This window comes from Callorhinus ursinus, unplaced genomic scaffold (assembly GCF_003265705.2).
Source record: "Callorhinus ursinus isolate GAN/ISIS: 27379988/994484 unplaced genomic scaffold, GSC_fseal_2.0 scaffold2, whole genome shotgun sequence".
Lineage (NCBI taxonomy): Eukaryota > Metazoa > Chordata > Mammalia > Carnivora > Otariidae > Callorhinus > Callorhinus ursinus.
Genome location: NW_027397064.1, coordinates 76,543,739 through 76,569,989, shown reverse-complemented (window position 1 = coordinate 76,569,989; position 26,251 = coordinate 76,543,739). Strand labels below are relative to the sequence as shown.

General features: G+C 39.6%; 2 protein-coding genes across 3 annotated transcripts; one reads left to right on the top strand and one right to left on the bottom strand.

The window, feature by feature from the left end:
* Window positions 1–4,225: 4,225 nt before the first annotated feature.
* NMI (N-myc and STAT interactor) lies at window positions 4,226–18,648 on the bottom strand. Of its 2 annotated transcripts, XM_025856043.2 has the most exons (8): window positions 18,527–18,648; window positions 13,224–13,313; window positions 12,171–12,266; window positions 9,745–9,907; window positions 6,752–6,858; window positions 6,481–6,667; window positions 5,491–5,597; window positions 4,226–4,727 (listed from the first exon to the last, which is right to left on the bottom strand). In XM_025856043.2, exons 2-8 carry the CDS (start codon window positions 13,305–13,307, stop codon window positions 4,524–4,526), a joined length of 948 nt encoding a protein of 315 aa, XP_025711828.1. In that variant the 5' UTR covers window positions 13,308–13,313; window positions 18,527–18,648; the 3' UTR covers window positions 4,226–4,523. The 2 variants fall into 2 exon arrangements, with proteins under 2 accessions (XP_025711828.1, XP_073740252.1); XM_073884151.1 differs by lacking the exon at window positions 12,171–12,266 and having other exon boundaries at window positions 18,527–18,643.
* A 6,519-nt stretch (window positions 18,649–25,167) lies between these two features.
* LOC112810947 (large ribosomal subunit protein uL11-like) lies at window positions 25,168–25,792 on the top strand. Its single transcript, XM_073884119.1, has one exon. The coding sequence runs from the start codon at window positions 25,248–25,250 to the stop codon at window positions 25,743–25,745; it is 498 nt and encodes a 165-aa protein (XP_073740220.1). The 5' UTR covers window positions 25,168–25,247; the 3' UTR covers window positions 25,746–25,792.
* The last annotated feature ends 459 nt before the right edge of the window (window positions 25,793–26,251 follow it).

Sequence of the window (26,251 nt, the reverse complement as noted above, 5' to 3'; positions counted from 1 at the left end):
ATGGTTGCTGGGGCGTTTAGGTGGTGCAGTCAGTTAAGCCTCTGACTCTAGATTTCCACTCAGGTGGATCTCATGGTCTTGAGATGGAGTCCTGCATCAGGCTCTTGCTGAGTGGGGAGTCTACTTGGGATTCTCTCTCCCTCTGCCCCTCCCACTCATGCTGTCTCTCTCTCTCTGAAATAAATAAATCTTCAAAAAAAAAAAAGTGGGGCGCCTGGGTGGCTCAGTCGTTAAGCGTCTGCCTTCGGCTCAGGTCATGGTCCCAGGGTCTTGGGATCGAGCTCTGTGTTGGGCTCCCTGCTCAGCGGGAAGCCTGCTTCTCCCTCTCCCACTCCCCCTGCTTGTGTTCCCTCTCTCGCTGTGTCTCTCTCTGTCAAATAAATAAATAAAATCTTTAAAAAAAAAAGTTTGTGGTTGCTGTTAGTCTGGGTCCCTCTGAGTGTCTACCCCGAGCATTCTTTTTGTTGACCCATCATGGACATGTAGCATGACCAAGGAGTAAAATTTTGTTGTTTTGGTCTCCGAAATTGAGATAATTTGCCACACCGGCATCATATAATCTATCCTGATTGATACAGAACTGGTATTCTGGAGCATTGCTATAGTCAAAAGAAAAAAAAAAAAGACAATCCCCAACACAATCTAAAATACATGGCTTTGGTTTAGGGGCAGGTCATTAGAAAATAATTATCAGAGATTAGAAGGATGGTGATCCATATTATCAGTGAAAAAACATTTGGTAAAACTGTCACATGTAATAGCTTGGAAGGCAGATAATGTACCTAATTAGCTTGTAGCTTTTTTAAAAAAGGGTGTGAAAAACAAAATTAGTAGCATATGTCTGTTACTGTTGAGTGCATCTGACAAAGTAATATAAAAAACGAATGAGCTTAGAAAAGAATCGGCCAGTTGGAAAGCCAAAATGAAAGGGAATAGAGAAATACAGAAATATGGGAATTTATAGGATGGAAGAAACAATACTTCTCATTCTCAAATGACAAAACCTTTGAGTAACAAAGGCTGATTAGAACTCTGCTTTATTGAAAGGATCAAATCAATAATCAAATCAAGCTTTGGATCTCTGAACAGATTAAGGTCCCTCAGAACAACAACAACAACAAAAACCAATAATTCAAAACAGAATCCAATAAACCCTTTCAGTTAGACAAACTGGCTCAGGGAAAAGAAAATAAAAGTGGTCTGATAGACTAAAGTACCTACAGTTAAGAGAGGGAGAGAATAGGACCAAGAAAGCAGAGAATTATAACAACTCTAAAAAGGGAGTCTAGAAAAAACTGTCGATCTGGCTATTAGCACATGTAAACTGACCAAAATAAAATAGATGAGAAGCCTATTAAGTTTTTGAAGTGTAACAGCTAACTAGCTACCAGCCAGAGTAAAGAGACTGTGATGGTTCAAAACTTTAAAAATTTTGGTACCAAACATTGATCATAGATAGTGTGCTGAATGAATAAGGTTTGCAGCCTCCAAAAAGATATATTCTAGATATGGAAAAGGAGAATAATAAAAAAAAGAAGAATGCCCAGGAGCTATACAGACAATGAGCAAGAGAAGAATTTCCAGAGTGGAATCATGGCTTACCCAAAATTCCACACTCGGGGGGTATGAAGCATGTATCTACTCAGCGAGATTTCAGAATGATTTTGGCCCAGACTACATGTCCCCCATTCATCCCCTTTTCCAAATTCGAGAGTTTATTGCAGTTCTCTTGTTCCAGTTCCACTACTATCTACCATGGGGTGGGGGCTCTGGATAAAGGGGAGTAACATTCAGACTTGATATAGAAACTACCACATACCACCTAGAGTTCACGCACTTTGAGTTGGATACCACGACTTAATGGAACTTTTGGTTTTTCCACCCTAGGGTATGGGTGAGTGTGTGTTTCGTGTATGAAGAAGAGCGATCCAAATATTGAAGATCATAGTACAGGAAAGACTACATTCATTAATATTCTGGCTCAACTGTATCTGGTTCTCCTCATTTTTACAAGACCGAATTTTCCAATCCCTTTTTGTTTCAATGAGGTCAGATGGCTATTTCTGGCCAATGAGATGTGAGACAAAAGACATCGTTACTTCTAAATTACAGCATTTAATTCCTGGTGCAAGACTCTGCAGACTTCGTTTTTCTACACCTCCATGTTTCTGGAAGTGTGTCTCAAGATGGGGTCTTAAGTGATTAGGACAAAAAGACTCCCCTCCCAACCTGTGTTGGACATTCAACATGAATGAGAATTAAACTTTTGTTTTGTTAGGCCCCTGAGATTCAGGAGGTTGTCATTACAGCAGAGCCTAGGCTATCTTGACTGATAAGTCCACAAAAGGCAAGAGGGACTTGTGATTCTACAAATTCATCTTTCCTGACTTATAGGCTGACTGTCTAGGCTTTCGAACTTAATATGCAATAGTCAACACAGTATCTTCTGGTAAATTTTCAAAGGCAACTTTGCTCCTACAAAATCTCTAAAACTCTAGAAATAAGCAGGGTAGCCAGTGCTTGATTTCTGAGACCTTGCCAGATCACACAAGGGCGGAATGGTGAAAGGAGCCCGAGGGAAAAGTCTCACTTTCTACAATAAGTAGTATTTATATAAAGAAAACAACCATTGTATATATTTAGAATTGAATGAGATAAACTATTTTATGGCCTGAAGAAGGCCCCCAAAGGAAACAAAAGTGACTATTTCAAACCTTGTCCTAAATGTTAGGAAAAAAATTCTTCCTGATTGGCAGTCTGCCACCGACTAAAAAATGATACCTTCTGTGTCAGTGAAGCCGTACCAATCAAAATTAATTAGGTTCTTTAAATTTTTCTTAATATTTTGAGGGGCTTGAAATAATCTTGCCATTCCCAAAGAACAACTGACATATGATGTTTTTCCTAAAACAGTGAAAATGTAGAGTTATTATACATTGCCCAGTTTTTAGGCACCATCTCTCATTCTAAAGAGAAATGTGAATGCAATGAGTACTTCTAACGGTAGCATAAAAACTTTAAAATCTAAAAATAAATAATCAGAAGCGAGCCAATTTTTTTTTTTAACTTTCCCTTTACTTTAGATGGCAGGCAGCATGGGGTAGGTTTAGGTTTAGAATCTTTTCTAAAGCATTTCATTTCTGCTAGCATTTTAATATGAATTTACTTCTGCTGTTGACTCTTTATGGAACACACTGTATAGGATAAAAGCTGTTCCAACGTTCCTTTTTTTTTAAGATTTTATTTATTTATTTGACAGAGAGAGAGAGACAGCGAGAGAGGGAACACAAGCAGGGGGAGTGGGAGAGGGAGAGGCAGGCCTCCCGCAGAGCGGGGAGCCCGATGCGGGACTTGATCCCACAACCCTGGGATCATGACCTGACCCAAAGGCAGACGCTTAACGACTGAGCCACCCAGGCACCCCTGTTCCAACATTCTTTACCAAAGAGAATTTTACCTCCTCTGAACAGGAACCTCACCTCTCACTGTTTTTAGTTTCTACAACTTAAAACCAGTGGGATGCTAATGAACTGGGCGTCTCTCAAACTAAAATGTAAGCCCATACAGGGGAGCTCCTCTGTTTTCATCTTCAGGGGTTCCTCAGCATCTAGCCTGATGAGTGATGAGCCACTAGCTTTGCATTTACCTTTATTCCAAGGATGTCATTCTGTTAAACATTCTTTCCATCTTAAGTGTAAAAGAGAAAATTATGGTCTTTACAAGTTCTATTTGGAGAAGATGTTTTGGAAAGAATCGGGACACTGGGCACTCTGGGCGAAGAAAATTTCAAGTAAAAAGACCACACTCAGCTCTGAAAAATACCTCTGGGGCTGTGGAGGAAAATGCTATATAATGGGAAAGTGGGAAATGCTTGCTCTTGAAGTCCCTCGAAAGTCAAGTCTACAGAAATCACAAACAGCTGAATGTAACATTTCTTTTGGGAAATGTCAGGAGTCAAGTCTGCATATTGGTGGACTTGGGGCCAAAAGAGAATTGGCCCACATGCTCATGACCAAAGGAGCCAACACAGCAGGGGGACAATTGCATCACTTATGGCTGATTTCAATGGACATGGCACCAAGCCACATAATTTATGAACAAATAAAACTGTTTCTAATGCAGTGCACTTACTGCATTTATAAGCATGCAGCAGAGTTTGAAACAAAGAACAATTCAAAAACAAGGAAATGTATTTTGTATCTAAGAATAAGTGGCCACTAAAGAATTAAAGTCTTCATTCTTTTTTTTTTAAAGATTTTATTTATTTATTTGAGAGAAAGAATGAGAGAGAGAGAGAGAGAGCACATGCGAGGGGGAAGGGTCAGAGGGAGAAGCAGACTCCCCGCTGAGCAGGGAGCCCGATGCAGGACTCGATCCCGGGACTCCAGGATCATGACCTGAGCCGAAGGCAGTGGCTTAACCAATTGAGCCACCCAGGCGCCCTGAAGTCTTCATTCTTTAAAGGAAAAGGGATATTCATTTTTGTCAAACTGACAGTGATTTGGGCTCAGAGGCTCTAATATTCAGACCATTCCATTCCTCTCTTCTTCAAAGTACGTGATGTAAGGTTGACCTAGAGAACATTTGACCACTTCCACCTCTCCACCTCCGTTCGTCTTCCGTTGAAAGTGAATGTTAACTAAATCCTGTAAAAGTTCTTCATCCATCATCTGAAGATCTTCCATTCCAGTCAGAAGCACCGTCCTCTCCGATATTCCTGAAAATACCTAAAAAGGAAAATTAAAAAGATAAATAGAAAGTTTTCTAAGAGCTTTGAATTACAAAACTTTAGACTTACAAAGCTCTGCTTCATATCTTGGACCTTATCTTAGAAGACACCAGGAGCCTCAGCAAGATGTTTCACGCAAGAGAAAATCCGAGTCAGATCTGAATTTCAGAAAGATAACTCTGGTGGCATTATGATGAATAGCGGAAAGACAGGCATCTCTATGGACAGAAAGACCAGTGAGACAGGTAGCCAGAGGGGCCAGTGACAAGACTGAGTGACCAGATGAATGTGGGAGGTGAAGCAAAATGAAGAATTCAGCATGAGTTGTAGCTTTCAGGATGGTGAACTAGGTAGATGGGGGTGCCACTTAATACCTAGGTAGGAACAGAAAAAAGGAATAGGTCTGGGGTCAAGATAATGAGTTCAGAGAAAATGAGCGGGAAGAATTGTTTTTAATGCCCAAGGATAGTAGACACACAAGAGAAATGTAGCTATGTCTCCACATATAAAAATATCATACCATTACCTGAGTAGTTTCAGGTTTTACAAAGTATGTAAGAAATTAAATAAGGTACAGTTTTGCATTAAAGTATTTTTTTAAAAGACAAACTTATTTTGCACCAAGCAGATATGAAGAAACTATTTTTTGAGATTGCTCACTAATAAGATTCAACAGGAACAGACTCACAACTTTTTCTTAATTTCTTGTGGGGTGGGTTGAGCTGTAAGTTCCCAAAATGAAGGAAAAGAGATGACTTTACCTGAAAATTTTTCAAGTGTGTTTCTGTGTATGGAGAAACAGTAACTCTATAGCAGTTTTGATTTATATAAAGCGGATAGTCTTTCTTTTTCAAAATCTTGTCAGCAACTAGAAGTAAATTTTTTAAAAATTATTTTCTTTTTTATATCATAGACATTTTCAACCAAAGTTAAAACTTTCTTCAAACAGAACATCACAGTAAACAGTGAACTGAGTGTTTTTAAAAATTCTACAATCCACTTCACAGTACATAATTTTGAAAAATACAAGACCCAACAATAATGAGGTTTAATAGATCCTTCTGTCTTGAACTATCCACTACAATCAGTGCAGACAGCTGTGATGTCCTCAGATCTATCTTGAGCTACACAAAATGCAAAATAACCATCTGCAAAAAGTAACCTGCCCCCCATCATCCTAACAAGACTGCGAGTTTCCCAGTTGCTAAAGAAGTATAACTGAAAATTATGATTAGAATACTATACCTATAGGGGCACCTGGGTGGTTTAATCAGTTAAGTGTCTGCCTTCAGCTCAGGTCATGATCCCAGGGTCCTGGGATCAAGCCCCGCATCGGGCTCCCTGCTCCGCGGGAAGCCTGCTTCTCCCTCTCCCACTCCCCCTGCTTGTGTTCCCTCTCTCCCTGTGTTTCTCTCTGTCAAATAAATAAAAGCTTTAAAAAATCAATCAATCAATCAATCAATCAATCAATCTTTAAAAGAAAAAGGGCACCTGAGTGGCTCAGACGTTGAGTGTCTGCCTTCGGCCCAGGTTATGATCCTAGGGTCCTGGGAAGGAGCCCCGCGTCAGGCTCCCTGCTCATGGGAAGCCTGCTTCTCCCTCTCCTGCCCCCCCCTCCGCTTGTGCACTCTCTTGCTCTCTCTCTGTCAAATAAATAAATAAAAATCTACAAAAAAAGAAAAAAAGAAAAGAAATGGCAGAACATAATTTAAATGGTGAAGTATTTTTTAACTACCTAAATGGGCAAATACCTCCAGTTTCCACAAATGTGATCATGGCACTCCGTGACTGCTTATCATACTGCACGCATTGCACTTCCCCGCCTCCGTTTATGGACTTAGAAAAGCTCAGTTCTAGCTTGTCTCTCATCTGATCTTCCGGCAATCCGTCAGGAATGTCAGTAACATTGATCTTCACTGTAGAGTATTCTTCATGAACCTGGGAAATCATTTCATATTCAACAATAGGGGTGAGAAAAGTGACACCTAACAGAATTCTAAAAAGCTATAATCAGCATGTTACCTGGAATCTGACTCCTGAATTTAATGGAACGGGCTTGGCCAAAACCTCCACATCTACATCCTTTATCTTCACATAATGCTTCCCCATCCTGATGATGTTTTGGGCAACTGAAAAACAATTTGGGAGTATTAATTGCCAATATTTTGATAAATGTTTTCACTTTGGGTTTAAGAACAAATTATCCTAAATATTTTAAATTTTCTTTAATAAAGGATCTAATTTTTAAAAATTTCCTAGGACTTCCAAGTGTTATTGGTCTTGCCACCAAAGTGGCAAATAAATACATTAATGTCAAAAATGTCAAAATACATCAGCAAAAATTACCAAGTAGCCAAAAGATACAAACTTCCAGTTATAAGATATGTAAGTACCAGGATTGTAATGTACAACATCCTGCTGTGTGATATACAGGAAAGTTGTTAAGAGGTGTAGGATCCTAAGCATTCTCATTACAGCAAAAAAAAAAAGCTTTTCCTTTTTTTTTTTTCCTTTTTTTGAATCTATGGGAGTTCTGTTTATTGTACCCATGTGAGAAGATGGATGTTGGCTCTACCTGCTGTGGTTACTGTTGCACAATATACGTAATCAAACCATCATGCCATACACCTTAAACTTAGTGACATTCGTCAATTATTTCTCAGTAAAACTGGAAAAAAAACTATAATGTAGAAAGTCTCATCAAGTTCTAGATTCATCTCTTAAGAGATAAGCCTGGTGATCCTTCAGAAATTCATATATTACTTCAGCACAGCCACACACCCTTTAGAATTCCCCTGTTAACAGAATGATGAGAGAATTCCCTTAGTATATTAACTGAAGCACAGCCAGAAACTTCTTCCATGTTGAGTAAGTAGGAAAAAGTTGTGTGGGTCAGTGGCATTCTGACAATCTTATTTATCATTTGTCACTTCTCTTTAATGTTATAAACACCAAAGAAATAAATATTCATTTTTGTCTTTCCTAAGAATGATATAGTAAAGACCACATAGGTTTGAATATCAAAGTGTGAGTCTTTTTTTTTTGCTGTATTTAATGAGGAATTCTACTTTTGCTAAAATGCTTTTGAGATCACTTTATTAGAAAGATGATAGCCTATGCCAATCACAAAACTACCAAATCTAATTTATTTGTGCAAATGGGAGAGGCTCAGTAATGTCATTATGCCAAAAATCATTAAAACTCCAGATAGCAATTATATTTCAGTTTAAAATGCATGTGGGTGTGCATTTATTTTTAATTGTGTGACATGAGAGGTTATAACACTTCAGTTGTTAATACAGAGCCGCTTGCTCTAATTTGTCATAAAGATAAGAGATGCCCACTCTGGTCGTATAAATCTCACATGTTTATGACAACCAGACAGCACACACATCACAGCTGAAGGCCGAGAGAAACAGTCTAAAAGGCAGGGCGTTGTCATGTGGGAATTCACACTCATTGTACCATGATATGACTCGATAACTTGAATTTCAACTTTTTTTTTTTATTAATGACAACAGGCAACAATAACAGAAAATGTCAATTAAGTAATACTTAGATGATGCCCTTTCCCTCCCACAGCCCCCACCCAAACCTCCAACATCTGGTGATCTGACGCAGCTGAGGACCGCTTGCGTTTCAACTTTTGTGACTCTATCAAAAGCCAACTCCTGTTTAATTGTGTATAAGCCCAAAGTTGTCCCAGGAGAGCAAGCCCTCAGAGCCGTGCCCAGAATGGAAGCAGCGATGCAGCTGTTTCTGAAGACAACCCTGTTCCCAGCATTCCCGGGTAATTCCTGTGCAGGATCCCTGCCTCCCAAACCCTCGCTTCTGTCTTTTGGCTATATCCCCATTACCATTGCCAACTGCCAACACAGGGCTCTTGGCCTCCTCCTCTACCCTCAGCTCAAGGGTAGACCCAGGGTGGACCCATGGTGAACCAACAGTATGTGCATATACTGACCTGCTAGAATGCCTTTCTTTTTAATATTTATTTTCAGGCTATAGTGACAGACCAGGTATAAGGAGATAGAAGTTATAATCCTAGATTCTCAGAATCTGAGCACCAGAAGGGCTTAAGACCATCTGGTCCCACCCCATAACTAGACATACATAAGACTGAAGGCCTGGAAGAGTGGTCTGCTCCAAGGACTGTTGGTCCAGTACAAGGCACATGGGTGCTCATGGGTTTGGCTCTCGGTTTTGCAATTTTTAACTGTATGGACCTTGAGCAAGTTCTTTATCTTCTTCAAGTTTCAATTTCCTTATCTGGAAAATTCCTAATGAGTAGCAATAATGACAGCTAACATTTATTAAGTGTTTATTATGTGTCAGACACCATGCTAAGTATTATGTCAGCATTTCTCACTTAATACTCAACCCAAACCCAAGAGGTAGGGACTACCACAAAGCCTATCATAAAAATCTGAGATTTAGAAAGAACCCAACCCAAATCACACACCTAGAAATGGGCTAAGCTGACACTGAAGACCAGATTGTCCTAATGTGCCCCTAGCTCTGAACAGGGTCCTACACCATGTCAGACTTAGCAAACATCAGGTCCCATTCCCAAATGGGAATGGGCTCTTTCCAGTGACTGGTCACGTACCCTTAGGTAAATCACTTAAACACCCGAGAATCTGTTTTCTTAGTAATAAGATGTAAACCACAATTCTCCTATCATATTGCTTTCACAGAGTCATGTGAGTATAAAATGAGATGTCTGAGAGAACTGTCTGAACTGTGTAGAGCTCTACTAGCTTAAGAGATTATTACTAGTATCATTTGGAGGTAGCAGGTGGAGTAGAAAGAAGAAAGATGCTGAGACATTTTTGTCTCAGTTTTCTCATCATAAAATGGGGATAATCCTATCTGACCCAGGGTGTCACTATGAGATGAGATGAAATGATAGACATAAAAATTGGAAAGCAATAGCCAAATATCTAAGAAAGCTCTTTGAAAGTTTCAGTGCTTTCCAAAAGTAACATGGTCAAATTTTTGAACATTATTCATACCTTCTTCTTTTTCAAAAGTGATAAGAGCTTGTCCTTTCTGTAGCTCATAAGGAACTTGCGAGCTCACTTGAAATGAACAGGAGATATTTAAAAACTGGCTGTCATTCTCAGGATTCTCTAAAGATGTGAATTTCACCTTTGTTTCAGGAATATCCTCTTTAATCTAATTTAAACAGAAATGTTTGATTAAAATCAAGACAAGAAATAACTTAAGCCCTTCTTGTGATAATGTGATTTGATCATCCAGTAATTCATTCTCCACTGATTTCAGAATCCCTCCGAATACCGACTATGGTCTTATTTAATATCTTTAGTAATTACTTCTTCCTAGGTAAGTACTCAGTAATCTAATCAGATGCTGATCCTTTAATATTATTTCCCAGATGAAACTGTAAATATATAATCTCTCACTTTTTCTAATCAATGTTTAAACAAGCCAATATTGTATGGTGTTCGATTCTAAAGCCTACATCACTCCTACAGATATGTACCTTTTAAACAATTGTACCCAAAATAGGCTATCTTACAAGGGAATCATTAGACAGTACATTTACGCTCACTACAAAGCAGTATAAATTAGAGTTGAGTATATACCATGTTTATTCTGATAGCAAGCCCAGATAATTTTATCCAAAAAGAAAAACTCCTGAATCATATCATTTAACAATCATCAAATTTAAATTCCCCCTTCCCAACACCTGCCCATCAACTTTTTAACCATCATCAAACTTAGGTTTATAAAAATGTAAGGGACACTATCAACAAAATTCATAATCTGAAGGATAAAGTTACTGGTTATACTTATCTGTTTAAAATCATTGGGATTAACAAGCATATACAACTGTACATAAATACACAGATGAATCTGTTGTTTGCATTTCTATTTCCCATAATCATTTTATATGCTGAAAGAAAATGTTTGTGTTATCACAAAGGGGTTAGAAATATTCAATGAGTTATCGGACCTAATCTCACATTTGTTCTATTATCTTCACACATAACCTCCGTAGAATTTCTGATTACCATAAGTCCAATTTCAAAACAATTGGCAGTGTCTGAGAAAAGGCAGAGTGTTTCCCAATAATGTGGAAATACCCAACATAATGCTGAAAAGTCGAGAGCTTTTGGATGAGAGTGCCTGATTCTGGTCTTGGGCACACTTGGCCAGGAGCAGCTCACCTATGCTCTCTAGACCACAGTTTCAGTCCTCTGTAAATTGGGTCAGCTGAGCTGGCTGGGTTCCCAAGGCCTTTTGAGTTGTAGGACTAAGTGATTCCTCTCCAGTCTGAGAAGTAACCAGAACTGTAACAGAGTGTTCGCTAAGTCCCATCAACGTGGGGAACTCCACTTCCTGATATTCAATATCCTACCCCCCATTTCGGAAACAAAAAGTGACAATGTTTTAAGCACTTAAATTGTTTAAAGACAGAGTTTTTTTAACAGTATGAGTTGTTATGAAGAATAAAGGGGTGAAAGTTATATCTAACTCAAATACAGGAGAATTTAGGAGAGAACTTAAATGGTGTAGATATATATCCAATTGTTTTAAACTATGAAATTCATTTAAATTACTTGGATGAGAAGAGAAATAAAGGAACTTAGTGAGAAGACCAAGAATTTGATCCAAAAATGACTGATAATGACCATCATTTTTTTTTGTTTTTGCATTAACATACACACATAAAAAATAAAAATATAGGGGCGCCTGGGTGGCTCAGTCATTAAGCATCTGCCTTCGGCTCAGATCACGATCCCAGAGTCCTGGGATTGAGCCCCGCATCAGGCTCCCTGCTCTGCGGAAGCCTGCTTTTCCCTCTCTCACTCCTCTTGCTTGTGTTTCTTCTCTCACTTTGTCTCTCTCTGTCAAATAAATAAATAAAATCTTAAAAAATAAAAAAAAAATAAGTATACATAAATTTAAAAACTGTATTATCAGAAATGTACAGCCAGATGAAACTTTACAAAGTGATCACACACATGTGACCAGAACCCTGATCAATAAACAGAACATGACCAACACCCCAGATGCCTCCTTGAGCTCCCTTCCAGTTTCTACCTGCCTCCAAGGGTAACCAGGATGCTAACTTCTAACACCCTACTTTTGTGCTTTATTTAAATGCAAGCATATGGTGTGCCCTCTTTTATCTTTTTTGGCTCAACACTGTATCTATGAAATTCATCCATGTGGCTGCATATAGTTGTAGTCTGTTCATTCCCATTGCTGTGTAGTATTCCATTGTGTGAATACACCCCAAATTAATAATTCATTCTACTATGGAGGGAGAGTTGAGTTGTTGGGGCTATTACAAACAATGGTGCCATCAATGACCACAATGTTTTAAAAGTGAATTTTGTGTAACTAAATTGATTTTTCTGAAAAATGGTGTCATTTAAAAATGTGATACATAAAATAATTAAGGAGGTACCTGGGAATTTATGGTGGCTTCTTGTAACTCAGTTTCAAGCCTTTGGATCTCCTCCTTTAACTGAATATTTTCCTTTGCAATTTCATCAATTAATCTCTAAAAAAAATCAAACACCAAAAAATTCAACAGCCTCTGACCTCATTTTTCTAAACGAACTGAAGAAGCTAAATTTCTATCACCCTAATAAAGGCAAAGAAAGACATCATCACCTGTTGATTCTCCTACCTCTGATATATTTTATTATCTCCTTTATACAAGCAGGGGAACTACCTTTCACACTAAACCAGAATCACAGAAATTTTTGTAGTAGAGCAAGGATTGAGAGCCAGACCTCAATCTTATCAACTCCTTTCCTGGTTATTTGTGACAACAATATGACTTTTACGTTGCACTGTAGGGGAGCCTGGGTACACGGTCGCTGGAGCATCTGACTCTTGGTTTCAGCTCAGGTCATGGTCTCAAGGTCATGAGATTGAGCTCTGTGTTGGACTCTGCGCTCAGTGTGGAGTCAGCTTGGGACTCTCTTTCTCTCCCTCCCTCTGCCCCTACCACCCCCCCCCCCGCCCAGCTCATGCTTGCATGTGCTCTCTCTCTCTAAAATAAATAAATATATCTTTAAAAAATAAATAAATAAATTGCACCTAATTGTGGAATATGTTACTTGGGGGCAATCAAAAAATGTTTTTGCTGTGAGTCCCACAGTACAGCTGCCTTGACACGCCAGGCATATGGCCCTGGGTAAGTGGCTTAAGCTACTTGAGCCTCCATCCCCTCTTGGGTCTGATCAGATAATTGCTAACTAAGCTCTTAATTTCTGGGTGTAAATCAAAGAAGGACAGAGGGAAGGAAAAAACAGCTAATGTTGAAGCCTTGTAAAAGAAAGAATAGAAATATGATTATTTTTGTAAGGCTTGAATAATGGAGGAAAAAATTTTTGAAAACCTTAAAATCTTCCCAAATTCAAAGTAATGTTGGGCAAAAACATACAAAACATGCCTCACTGTAAAACTAATAGATATAAATTAATTTTTAATAGGACCCAGTAATTTTTACCTCTCTTTGTTCATCTTTCATAAATCCTTCATCTGACCAAGGCTCCTTAAGAACTTGTTTTTTGTTATCTTCATCAGCTGCCATGATTACCTAATTATTACAAAAAGTAAATATTTTTAAAACTAGTACATATACACAAATTCAAGAAAAAAGAAAAAATTTTACCCTTTTACAGAAAAAGAAATATCTCTTCTTTGCCGTATCTTTTTTCCTATCATCAAAGTCTTTATTATCATGTGGCTTATATTTGAACAGAGTCTATATTTCAAATAACTTTCACACCTATAAATATATAAAAGGGTTCTAAAGATCGTTTGCTTTTCAACACAATAATAGAAAATGATAGGTATTAACATTCCTTTGAGGTTCACATCTTAATCATATTATGGTGCCCCATTTTAAAAGATTACTATTTTGGTCTTTTCAAAGGTTTTAATTTAAACACCCAGTTCTCCCTATTGTATTTCCCAAATGTAAATGCAGTAAAAAGGCCCCCCCAAACTCCTCTACATGTACAGTAGTTCTTTTCAAATTTTTTTAAGTAGGCTCCACACCCAGCATGGAGCCCAGTGCGGGGCTCAAACCCACGAGCCTGAGATCAAGATCCAGGCCAAAATCAAGTCAGATGCTTAACCAACTGAGCCACCCAGGAGTCCCTACATGTACCCAGTTCTTTTCTGGAGTTTTCACAAATCCTCCCTAGTCCATACACCTGAATAAGAAAAAAGTTACATCTTTACTTATAATAATCTCTGATTGAAACTTAGCATTCTCTTCAAATATGAATATAGGCAACAAGCCACATAGCGTTTGCAAAAGTTCCCAATACAGCACAAATATTTTCATAAAATGTTTTAACTATTGCAGATATCCTGAAATACTTTTTGTCTAAAACCTTCCTTCAAAATTATGGTAGTTACTGGGGCGCCTGGGTGGCTCAGTCGTTAAGCATCTGCCTTTAGCTCAGGTCATGATCCCAGGGTCCTGGGATGGAGCCCCATGTTATCAGGCTCTCTGCTCAGCAGGAAACCTGCTTCTCCCTCTCCCACTTCCCCTGCTTGTGTTCCCTCTCTCGCTGTGTCTCTGTCAAATAAATAAATAAAATATTTTTAAAAAATTATGGTAGTTATTAAACTCACTACTAGGTCTTATACTGTAATATATTGATATATATTACTATATCAAAAATTTGTTTTAATATTCTGATAATCATATTTCAATATAATTGGTTTCCTTTGTAATTCTACATATTTTTTTTTAAAGATTGTTATTTATTTCACAGAGAGAGACAGCGAGAGAGGGAACACAAGTAGGGGGAGTGGGAGAGGGAGAAGCAGGCTTCCTGCCGAGCAGGGAGCCCGATGTGGGGCTCGATCCCAGGACCCTGAGATCATGACCTGAGCTGAAGGCAGACGCTTAATGACTGAGCCACCCAGGCGCCCCTGTAATTCCACATATTTTATTTTATACATTGAAAAACTTTTTTTTTTTAAAGGCCCATGAGCTTTATCAGACTGGGAAGGAATCCAGGGCACAAAAAAAGTAAAGAACATTTGCCTGCATATGAAGTTACTGAGATGGAGAGGTCCCAGATCAAAAATGAGACAAGGAATATCATAACTGCTTTTATTGCTTTAGAAGCACATTAATACCCAGTTTGTGATATAATCCTCTAAAATTTCAAGTAGGTAAATTCTCACTATTCCTGTAGAAGAAACAGGAAAAATATTTATTCCTCCTTAAAAAAAAAAAATAGAAGACTGGCAAAAAATTAGTGTGAACACAAGCAGTGTCCAAAAACAGAGGGGATCATATAGCATATGATCTTGGTTTCTAATCTCTCCTCCAATACAAGGAACCAGGATTCCCTGGAGCAATGGCTGATTCCACCCATGGGCCAGGAAATATACAAGATAAGCCTGGAGCTTCCAGTGGCCAAAGGTACATGAAGGGGATTTTCAAGTAAGTAAATATACAGAGGATAAAAGAAGCCAGGTTTTTCATTGCCAGGTAAGTTAATTATAAATATAGAAAGACAGAAAACTAGAATGAATGCTATGGGTTGGAACTGGAACTATCGGTATAAGCTCATGATTTCCAATAGAATGAGAGAAAGATACAGAGATATAAATATATATATGTGTGTGTGCTCACATATATACATACGTATATCTATCTGTATATATATTCCCTAGCTCTGCCTGCTCAGAGGGCCTAGGAGCAATGAGCACACCTAACACCCAGAATTTGGTTTCTAATACTGTTTTCCCTTACAAGGAACCAAGGCTTTTCAGAGAAATGGTTGGTTCCAGGACTGGGACAAGAAAAATACAAAATAAGCACCTTATAGTGCCAGAAAGCAAGAAAATGCTCAGTGAATGAGGGCATGTTAAAAAAAAAAAAAAAGAAAAGAAAAAAAACACAGAATCCAGCCTGAGGAGGTTCTCACTAGCCAAGTCTAAGAATAAATTAAGCATAAAAAAATAATGACACTAATGATTAAATCCACTGAGGAAAATAAAAAACTATGAGTCCATACTGACATACATACATATACACAAATTGAAATTTTGGTGAGAAAAGGACCACATAGTTAGTTTCAAAATACTTCCCCATAAAATACTTATTAATTTCAAAGCGGGAAAAGTAGCTTTACATTGAAGAAGCCAGGCAGACACCACCATAATAAAATAATCAAAGTAAATAATGAGATAAGTCAAAATCATCTGCCATCTGATAGAGTGCACTTAGAACACAGCTCGACTTCTATGATATTCCTAAAATACATAATCTGAATCTCAGCACGAGGAAACATTAGATAAACTGGCCTGTTCTCTTCAAAAGTGTTAAGTTCATGAAAGCCAAGGAAAGGCTGAGAAACTCTTCCAGACAGGAGACTAAAGGGACATCACAACTAAATGCAATGCATGACTCTGAATTGGGTCCTTTTGCTATATAGGATATCATTGGCATAACTGTCAAAATGTTGAATTGGATCCAAGGATTACATGGCAGTAATGTATCAATATAATTTCCTGATTTTGATTACTGAATTTTAGTTATGTAGAGAATACCTTTTTTCTAGGAAATATATATTCAAGAATTCCAGGGTAATGGGTCTTGAAGTTAGAATCTTATTCTCAAATAATTCAGGAAAAACAGTTTACTGTTTTTATTGTACTTGCAACTTTTCTGTAAGTTTGAGATGGTTTCAAAATACATCAGTAGCTCCCTATTGCACCACCTGCAGAGTCCTTACAACACCCAACAGTCATCCAAGGTCTTACACAATCTAACCAAAACTTACTTTCTAGTCTTATTTAGACAACTAGACTAAGTACCCTAACCACACTAAACACTCAAAGGGTCCCTCTTCTCCCTTCTGGTCCCTTAATACATCACATCCTTCCTCTGCTCCCAACCTTAATGAAATTCTACGGTTCTTCAAGGTCTACTCCAAGTTCCCCCAAGTTTTTAAAGCCTTTTCTGATTCCCCTACAGGACATTACTTCTCCCTCTTTTAGCTCTTTTGGAGAGCTTTAATTATTTGTGTACCCGTGTCATTTTCCATGACTAGATGGTCATGACGTTGAGGCTAAGAACCATGCCCACTCCTCCTTGCATCCATTCAGAGAATATAAGCACACACACTGAAAACAGTATTTACAGAATTGCGTGGTATCTTGACTAGTACTTGTTTTGTTCAGGACATCCCATGCATATGAAGTTTTGTTATTACATTTCCAGAAAGCAGAAATGGCAACATTTTTTATTTTTTTTAAATCAATATTCTTAAAAGCTTGTAATGAAGACTCTCAATATATTTAACTCATATAAATGGTCTACTACATAATATTCCCAGAACTTTTTTTTGGTATATTTAGGGTCTGGATACTTTCTTTCTTCGCATGAGTGGGATGTACAGTAATAGGTTACCTTTCATGCCATTATATGGTAGGCAAAATAATGACCCTCTCAAACATACCCACTCTTAATCCCCAGAATCTATGAATATGTCAGATTACAATCAAGGTTGTAGATTGAATTAAAGCTGACTTTAATATGAAAATCATCCTGAATTATCCATAGGGCCAATATTATCATGAGGGCCCTTAAAAGTAAAAGAGGAAAGCAGAAGAGCAGAGTCAGAGTGAGGTGTGACAACAGAATAAAGATCAGAGAGATGCAGTGTTGCTGCCTTTTTAGATGGAGGAAGGGCAGCACTAAGCAGAGGAAGGTGGGCAACATACAAAAGCTGGGGAAAAAAAAAACAACAGAAAATAGATTCACCCCAGTAGCCTCCAGAAAGGAAGGCAACCCTGTAGACAACTTGATTTTAGGCCAGTGGGATCCAGGTTGGACTTCTAACCTACAGACTGTTAAGATAATTTGTGGTTTGTTGTTGTTGTTGTTTTTAAGATTTTATTTATTTATCAGAGACAGAGCACAAGCAGGGGGAACGATAGGCAGAGGGAGAAGCAGGCTCCCCGCTGAGCAAGGAGCTGAGTATGGGACTTGCTCCCAGGACCCCAGTATCACAACCCCAGCCAAAGGCAGATGTCCAACCGACTGAGCCACCCAGGCTTCCCTAACTTTGTGGTTTCTAAACCACTAAGTCGGTGGTCATTGTTATCACCACCACCCACCTGTCACCTATTTTCCTATTATACTCATATCCCTTCGTGCCAGGTCTGACGGAATGAAATCTTTCCATGTGCATGCCTGGCAGCAAAATAAAGGAAACGAGGGGCTGGAAGAAAGGAGGGGGTGATTAATACAATGGTGATACACATATATAGTTAAAAAAAAAAAAAGTATACATGTTCTATAGACAGAAAAACATCGTGTTCTCCTTTAGATGTCTCTTTTGAGAAAATCCCTGCATATTCCGAAAAGTAAGGCACAGCTGCCAAACCTTGCACCTGCCAAGGAGAGTAAATCTCCTTAAGCAATCAAGTTTCCCTAAGAACTATCTTGGGAGACACTACGGAAACAGTGGGGAAACACAAACCATTCTACATTTCAATTTCCGAAATTAAGCAAACCACTCTAAGAAGACGAGGTCAAGGGCGGCGGCTGAGGGGTGGGGAAAGGAGCGCGGGAGGGATGGGGTAGGGGGGCCCGATTGACCCAGCCCGCCTCACCCCCACCCCGGCTGCCGCGTCCCGTAGCGACCCGCTAGCTCCCCGCGGGGCGCTTCCTGCCTTGCAGTGGGCAGCCCCGCGGAACACGCCTCCCTCCCCACCCGGGCTTCTCTAGGAGCAGGGATGGCAGCCAGGGAACCCGGCAGGGCGCCCACTCACCCGCCTCGACGGTGAAAGGCAGCGCGGCGAGCCCAGCGCGCCCGCCCTTCCGGGAAAGCGGGTTGGGCGGCGCGCCGAGCGAGCGCCCGCCCGACTGGCCAGGAGCCCCGCGGACTGGGCGGGCCGCCCGGGTCCCCGAGGCCGGCGCGGCCTGGTTCCCGAGAGGGCTCATCACTCCGATCAACAGCTGGGTTCCTAAAAAAAAAAAGAAGAGGGAGAAAAGGAAGGGAAGGAAAAGAAAGCTCTGCTCAAATGGGGATTTTCTTTAAAACTAACCACTGTTTGGAATACCAAATATGGTGTTTCCAATGAATAATTACTAACGAGTTACAAGTATTTTCAGTTTCGATTTTTAAAACACGGCTCTTTTGATGTAGAAGTTAAACATTGGGTAACAAAGCCGGGAGGGGTTTGGGCGAAATAGGTGAAGGATTAAACAGGTACAAACTTCCAGTTATAAATTAGTAACAGAGATAAAATGTACAGCATAGGGAATACAGTAAATATTGTAATAACTCTGTATGATGACAGATGGTAACTAGGCTTATCATGGGGGTCATTTCCCGATATAAAAATATCAAATCACTATGACTACACCTAAAACTAATAGGATATAGTAAGTCAACTATACTTAAATTAAAAAATAAAAGTGCTTCTTTGTTTTGAGTCTGTCCAAAAAGTACTCCTGAAGTTTGCATAAGCACTAATTTCAGGACGTTTTTTTTAAAAAAAATCACTCTTTTTATGTGTATATTACTGGACATACTGTTGAAAAAATGGATAGAAACCAAATAAGGGGGCGCCTGGGTGGCTCAGTCGTTAAGCGTCCGCCTTCAGATCAGGTCATGATCCCCGTGTTCTGGGATTGAGCCTGGCATGGGCTCCCTGCTCCGCGGGAAGCCTGCTTCTCCCTCTCCCACTCCCCCTGCTTATGTTCCCTCTCTCGCTGTGTCCCTCTCTGTCAAATAAATAAAAATCTTAAAAACAAAACAAAACAAATAAGGTCAAAGTGGAAGTCTCTCTTCAAGATAGTAACTCTCACTGTAATTTATTGGTCATTATAACCCCAATCTACAAATATTTACAGCCAGTACAAGGTCGGTTTTTGTCTTTTGCAACATCTTCCAGGCTATGAAGTTGGGAAAGCTGTGGTGTTCACTTGGTTTCTATGACCCATGTCCCTTGAAAGTTTTCTTACAATCTTCTGTTCTGTTGTGAAGTTGTAAATAAATACTTCACTAAGTGTGATCTTTTCCTCTGAAAATAAAAACATCTGGCTTATTTCAAGAACTGCAGTGTTTCTTAATCCTACACAAAGAACCACCTCACAGCTGCACTTGCTCATAAATACAGGTCAGGGAGGAGATGTACCAAAATGATTTCCAGGCATACATTCTAGTATATAGTGCTATGAGTTATATATAATAATCGATACAGATACACTGATCTAAAATAACAGGTTAACAAAAGTCAAATTCATTTATACCAAGAATACTGATGGGAAGGGCGCCCGTGTGGCTCAGTAGTTAAGCATCTGCCTTCAGCTCAGGTCATGATCCCAGCGTCCTGGGATCAAGGCCCACTTTGGGCTCCCTGCTTAGTGGGGAGCCTGCTTCTCCCTCTCCCTCTGTGCTCTCTCATTCTCTCTTTCTCTGTCTCTCTCAAATAAATAAATAAAATCTTTAAAAAAAAGAATACTAATGGGAATAAAGTTGCTTTTCTAAGTGAAAAAAATAAAGTAGTGCATGACAAGGACTTTTGTTCTCAGCAGCCCAGTTAGAAAGTACAAAAACTTCCATCTGTTGCAGCTTGAGAATTACTTCTGTTCCACCTTAGAATTTTAGAAAGCATGAACTCTAGAGGTTATCTAGTTCAACCTTACTTCTTTTTTTTTTTTAAGATTTTATTTATTTGACAGAGAGAGACACAGCGAGAGAAGGAACACAAGAAGGGGGAGTGGGAGAGGGAGAAGCAGGCTTCCTGCCGAGCAGGGAGCCCGATGTGGGGCTTGATCTCAGGACCCTGGGATCATGACCTGAGCCTAAGGCAGGCACCTAACGACTGAGCCACCCAGGCGCCCCAACCTTACTTCTTCTTTATCTTATTTTTTCATAAGATGATGATAAGCAGTAGGACCATAACCAGAAGAGGACTGATCTAATATTGACTCAGATCCTGTTAGAGGGTAAAAGATACAGGTAGTAGGGAAGCCTTTTTTGGCCACCTACATGCTAAAGCTGGGTCATGGGTAACAGTCTTCAGATCCAGTACTCTGCAAAGTGATGAGGGTTCTAACAATGAGCAGTCAGCTGTTGGACATATTATTATTAACAATCGTAATTGTTCATCTACAGAGGACTCCTGGATGTTTTATAACCTTTTTGTATTGTGTCAACAATATGAAATATAGGAATTACCTGCATGTGCAGATGAGCACACTAAGGCTTAAAGAGGTGATGAAAGTCAAGCAATTAATATATGATGACACTGATACTATATTTCACTCTCGACCATGAAATCAAGTATCTCCATGCTGTGTTCTAAGGTGCCCAGAGAAGAAAGAATTCCATGGCCAAATATGATTGGAAAATGTTGCATACTGGATTCACTTTTGGAGATTCACAATGCGCATCGGCACATTAAGAATTTTGAAAGGTACTGCATGGAAAAAATTAAAGCACACGTTAAAAAGTTTAATTTTATTCAACCTCAAATTTATCAAACTAATTTGACCACTAAATTCTTTTTCCTCACATAGCAGCTATTACTACCTCAGAGAGTTTCTAATAGGGCAATCTGAGTATGCTTCACTAATGACGGGGTTCAGGACATGCTACTTCAAAATACGGCATATTGAATATTTTAAACTGAAGGAGTTTGAGGAAACAGTAGAAGCAAGATCATTCTGACCTTTTCCCTACCACCACCCTTCTCCTCTGAAACAGGTCATGAAACTCTACTATGAGAGGTGCCCTCCCTATACCTGGAGAAAGGGAGCATTCTTACCTCTGAAGACAAAGGGACGCTGAGAAGAATCCTAAGAAGCAGGAGTTGCTAAGTTTCCCTTAGTTCACTATGATTGCCTCATGCTCTCTGATCTTAACATATTTCTACATGACTGTTCAGTCTTCATTAAAACTAGCATACAAATACCCAGGCCTGACTGTTTCCTTGGGTCTTCATTTCCTTATGAAGGTTCCCATGTCATGTAAAACTTGTATTAAACACAGATTTGTATGCTTTTCTCCTGCTAATCTCTTTGTCAGTTTAATTTTCAGACCCAGCTAGCTACCCTAAGGACATACAGGAAAACTTTTTCCTTCCCTACACTAAATTATACCATCTCCTAATATAAAAACTATTGAATGTCTATAACACACTCAATGAATATTATGTCACACATGAGATGCCTTAGACATCTCGTGTAAATCTGCACTGCCATGATATGTTTATTACGTTACATATTTATCTCCCCCACCAGATGGCAAGGAACTCCTCCCAGACTTTTCTATAAATTCACACAAGCACCAGCACAGGCGCACACGCACACACACCACTTACGTAGTACAGTATAATGTGTGCTATGAAGAAGTGACAGACAGGAACTAGCAAAACACAAAGGAGGGAATGGTCCCCACCATCTCAGGAGGTCAGTTTCCTCTAGAGAAGAGATGGAGAGTGAGTTGACTCTTAAAGTTCTAGGAAGCCGGGCGCCTGGGTGGCTCAGATGGTTAAGCGTCTGCCTTCGGCTCAGGTCATGATCCCAGGGTCCTGGGATCGAGTCCCGCATCAGGCTCCCTGCTCCTTGGGAGCCTGCTTCTCCCTCTGCTTCTCTCTCTCTCTCTCTCTCTCTCTCTCTCCTCCTCTGTCTCTCATGAATAAATAAATAAAATCTTAAAAAAAAAAAAAAAGTTCTAGGAAGCCAACTGAAACCAAGGGTGAGGTGAAAACCCCAGGGGCATGAAACAATTTAGGGAGGCACCAAGACTTTCGTGGCTATGCAAATGAGGAAACTACCTGAAATCCATTATATTATGCCCTTCCTTTTAGAAAAGGTCTTGTAGGGCGCCTGGGTGGCTCAGATGGTTAAGTGTCTGCCTTTGGCTCAGGTCATGATCCCAGGGTCCTGGGATCGAGTCCCACATCGGTCTCCCTGCTCGGCGGGGAGCCTGCTTCTCCCTCTGCTTCTCTCTCTCTCTCTCTGTCTCTGTCTCTCAGGAATAAATAATAAATAAAATCTTAAAAAAAAAAAAAGAGAAGGTCTTGTACCTCAAGTTTATATTACTGTTGCCAAGATTCTGGTGACCTGGTTTGCAGTTCCTCCTTGGGGAAGTTAGAATACTTACAACGCTCCCAGCATTGTGCCAGATCCTGAGGGATTCAAGAGGTTTGCAACTGAAATATATAAAAGTAAAGGAATGTTGCTAAGGAAGAGGATCTTAAATGTTCTCACCACCAAAAAAGAAATGGTCATTATGAGATGTGATGAAGGTGTTAAGGAAAACACTGTGGTAGTAATCATTTTGCAATATATAAGTCTATCAAATCAACAAGATGTACGCCTAAAATTTACACAGTGTTATATGCCAATTTTATCTCACTAAAGCTGGAAAAAATAAAATAGTAAGCAGCTGATTTTTTTAAAAAGTTAAGCAAAATAAGTATCCCATCCCTTACTCTCTATCAAGCAAGCAACACTACACAGCCAGAGCATGATTTTGATATCAGATGGGGGTTTAAGTACCAATTTCAAGTTACTGAAGTTCCCTGCCCTCGGTTTCCTCATCTGTAAAATGGAGCTGTTGTGAATGAGATACACGGTACATGTCAAGGGCTAAACACAGTGCCTTACCCATGGGAAGCTCAGTAAATAGTGGCTGTTACCATTTTATACACTGGAGAGATTTTCTTTTCCATTTTTTTCTTACACATTTCTTCTCCTTTGTCTTTCCCACCTACAGAACTACTTTTAAGACAGAGATCTTTTTTTTTTTTGTGCCACCTACAGTTACTAGTCCAATAACTATACCTAGTACATGCTATACAGCTACTTATTTCTAACTAGTGGTAAGATGCAAGAGGAGAAGCCAAATACTCTGGACCCAATGTTATAACCCCTTTGTCTGAGTTTTCATATTAGTTTGTATGAGTAAGTTCGTATAAGTGAATAAAATATTGTGAGATAGATGAAACATTTAAAAAAAAAAAGTTAAGGGGAGCCTAGGTGGCTCAGTCGATTAAACGTCTGTCTGCCTTCAGCTCAGGTCATGATCCCAGGGTCCTGGGATCAAGCCCCAAACTGGGCTCCCTGCTCAGCAGGGAGCCTGCTTCTCTCTCTCTCTCTCTCTCTCTCTGGCTCCCCCTGCTTCTGCTCTCTCTCTCTCTTTATGTCTGTGTCAAATAAATAAATAAAATCTTAAAAAATAAATAAATAAAAGTTAATCCAAGGAAAATAATAATAAGGATAAAGAATAAAGGACATTATCTTCTTGAATCTTCCCTGGGCCACTCATTTATCATGTATACATAACTGATCAGTTAGAAAATTCTGTTTTGTTAAAGTATTTAGAAAATGAAGCTGCTGTCTTTGACAATGCTGGAAAGGGGAACAATTAAGTTAGAATCTTTGCTCACGAACTAGAGGCTCAAAAATAAACATCAATTCTTTCCAATGCTGGAAGGGGAACAATTAAGTTAGAATCCTTGCTCATGAACTAGAGGCTCAAAAATAAACACCAATTCTTACTATCCAAGCCTGAAAGACAGCAAGCAGTAAACTTCAATTGTATATTAAGAAAATTTAAAAAATCTGAGAATATTGCTGATGTTTTCTTGCTTTGCTTGTCTAATTGCAAACTGAATACTGCTTCTGACAGAACTCTCTTAGGCTGAACTGATGAAAGGATTAACCAAACTGTTAGGCTTGAACTTAAAAATCACAGGAAATAAAAAACTAAAAAAATCTTGAGATTCCCAGGGTGTTTAAAAATAACACAGCCTTGGGGTGCCTGGGTGGCTCAGTTGGCTAAGCAACTGCCTTCAGCTCAAGTCATGATCTCAGGGTCCCGGGATCGAACCCCGCATCGGGCTCCCTGCTCGGCAGGAAGCCGGCTTCTCCCTCTCCCACTCCCCCTGCTTGTGTTCCCTCTCTCGTTGTCTCTCTCTCTGTCAAATAAATAAAATCTTAAAAAAAACAAAAAACAAAAAACACAGCCTTAGAATATTGGGTGTTTAAAAAGAACATAGCCTCAGAATGTTGGGAAAATCAAAATATTAAATTCTGATTGTGTTATCACCAAAATTCCCAAATGAGAAAGAATCAGGCAAAGCATTCAAATAAATTAATGTAGCTTCTCAGGGAGGTCAGCTGTTAAGAGAACATGAATAAACATAATGAAAACAGCTAAAAAAAAATATTAGAAGAGGGGTGCCTGGGTGGCTCAGTCGTTAAGCGGCTGCCTTCGGCTCAGGTCATGATCCCAGGGTCCTGGGATCAAGCCCCGCATTGGGCTCCCTGCTCAGCAGGAAGTCTGCTTCTCCCTCTCCTACTCCCCCTGCTTGTGTTCCCTCTCTCGCTGTGTCTCTCTCTCTCTCTGTCAAAGAAATAAAATCTTTAAAAAAAAAAATGTTGTTTTTTTTGGCTTTCGGCTCGGGGAGGCAAAGGTGCAACTTTCTTCGGTCGTCCCGAATCTGGGTTCATCCGACACCAGCCGCCTCCGCCATGCCGCCTAAGTTCGACCCCAACGAGATCAAAGTCGTGTACCTGAGGTGCACCGGTGGCGAAGTCGGTGCCACGTCTGCCCTGGCCCCGAAGATAGGCCCGCTGGGTCTGTCTCCAAAAAAGGTTGGTGATGACATCGCCAAGGCAACCGGTGATTGGAAGGGTCTAAGGATTATGGTGAAACTGACCATTCAGAACAGACAGGCCCAGATTGAAGTGGTACCTTCTGCCTCTGCCCTGATTATCAAAGCCCTCAAGGAACCACCAAGAGACAGAAAGAAGCAGAAAAACATTAAGCACAGTGGAAATATCACTTTTGATGAGATTGTCAATATTGCCCGACAGATGCGACACCGATCTTTAGCGAGAGAACTCTCTGGAACCATTAAAGAGATCCTGGGGACTGCCCAGTCTGTGGGCTGCAATGTAGATGGCCGCCACCCTCATGACATCATAGATGACATCAACAGTGGTGCGCTGGAATGCCCGGCTAGTTAACTACAAAGGAAAATGTTTCAATAAAGGATCATTTGACAACCAGTGGACCTTTTGATGTGGCCTCTTCCTTGGGGGAGCTAGCTCCTTTGTGGTCAGATGGTGGGCCAGGGTGGCAGAAGCTGTGAAGTAGCTATTTGGGTAGCAAGTTCCTTCTGGGTGACAGATGGATGCCCTGTATGGGACTAGCTCAGAGAAGACACCTAGAAAGGAAGTTCTTGGCCTTCTGTAGGCTGCATATACGTGGAACTCTTCGTAAGAATAAAATTCTTTGCCAAAAAGAAAAAAAAAAAATAAAAAAAAAAAAAAAATAAAAAAAAAAAAATGTTAGAAGAAATGTATTTTGATTACCATCTTTGTTTTTTGATTTGGGAATTTCTAGTTTGTTTTTGCCTGAGGGGCTATATGAGGAGTTGTAGAAATTGCCAAAAAGCAAGATTTGAGTTGGTGCTTGAGTAAGTTGTTTCTGATTATTTTTTTGGTTTAAATAGTAATCCAAAAGAGGTGTC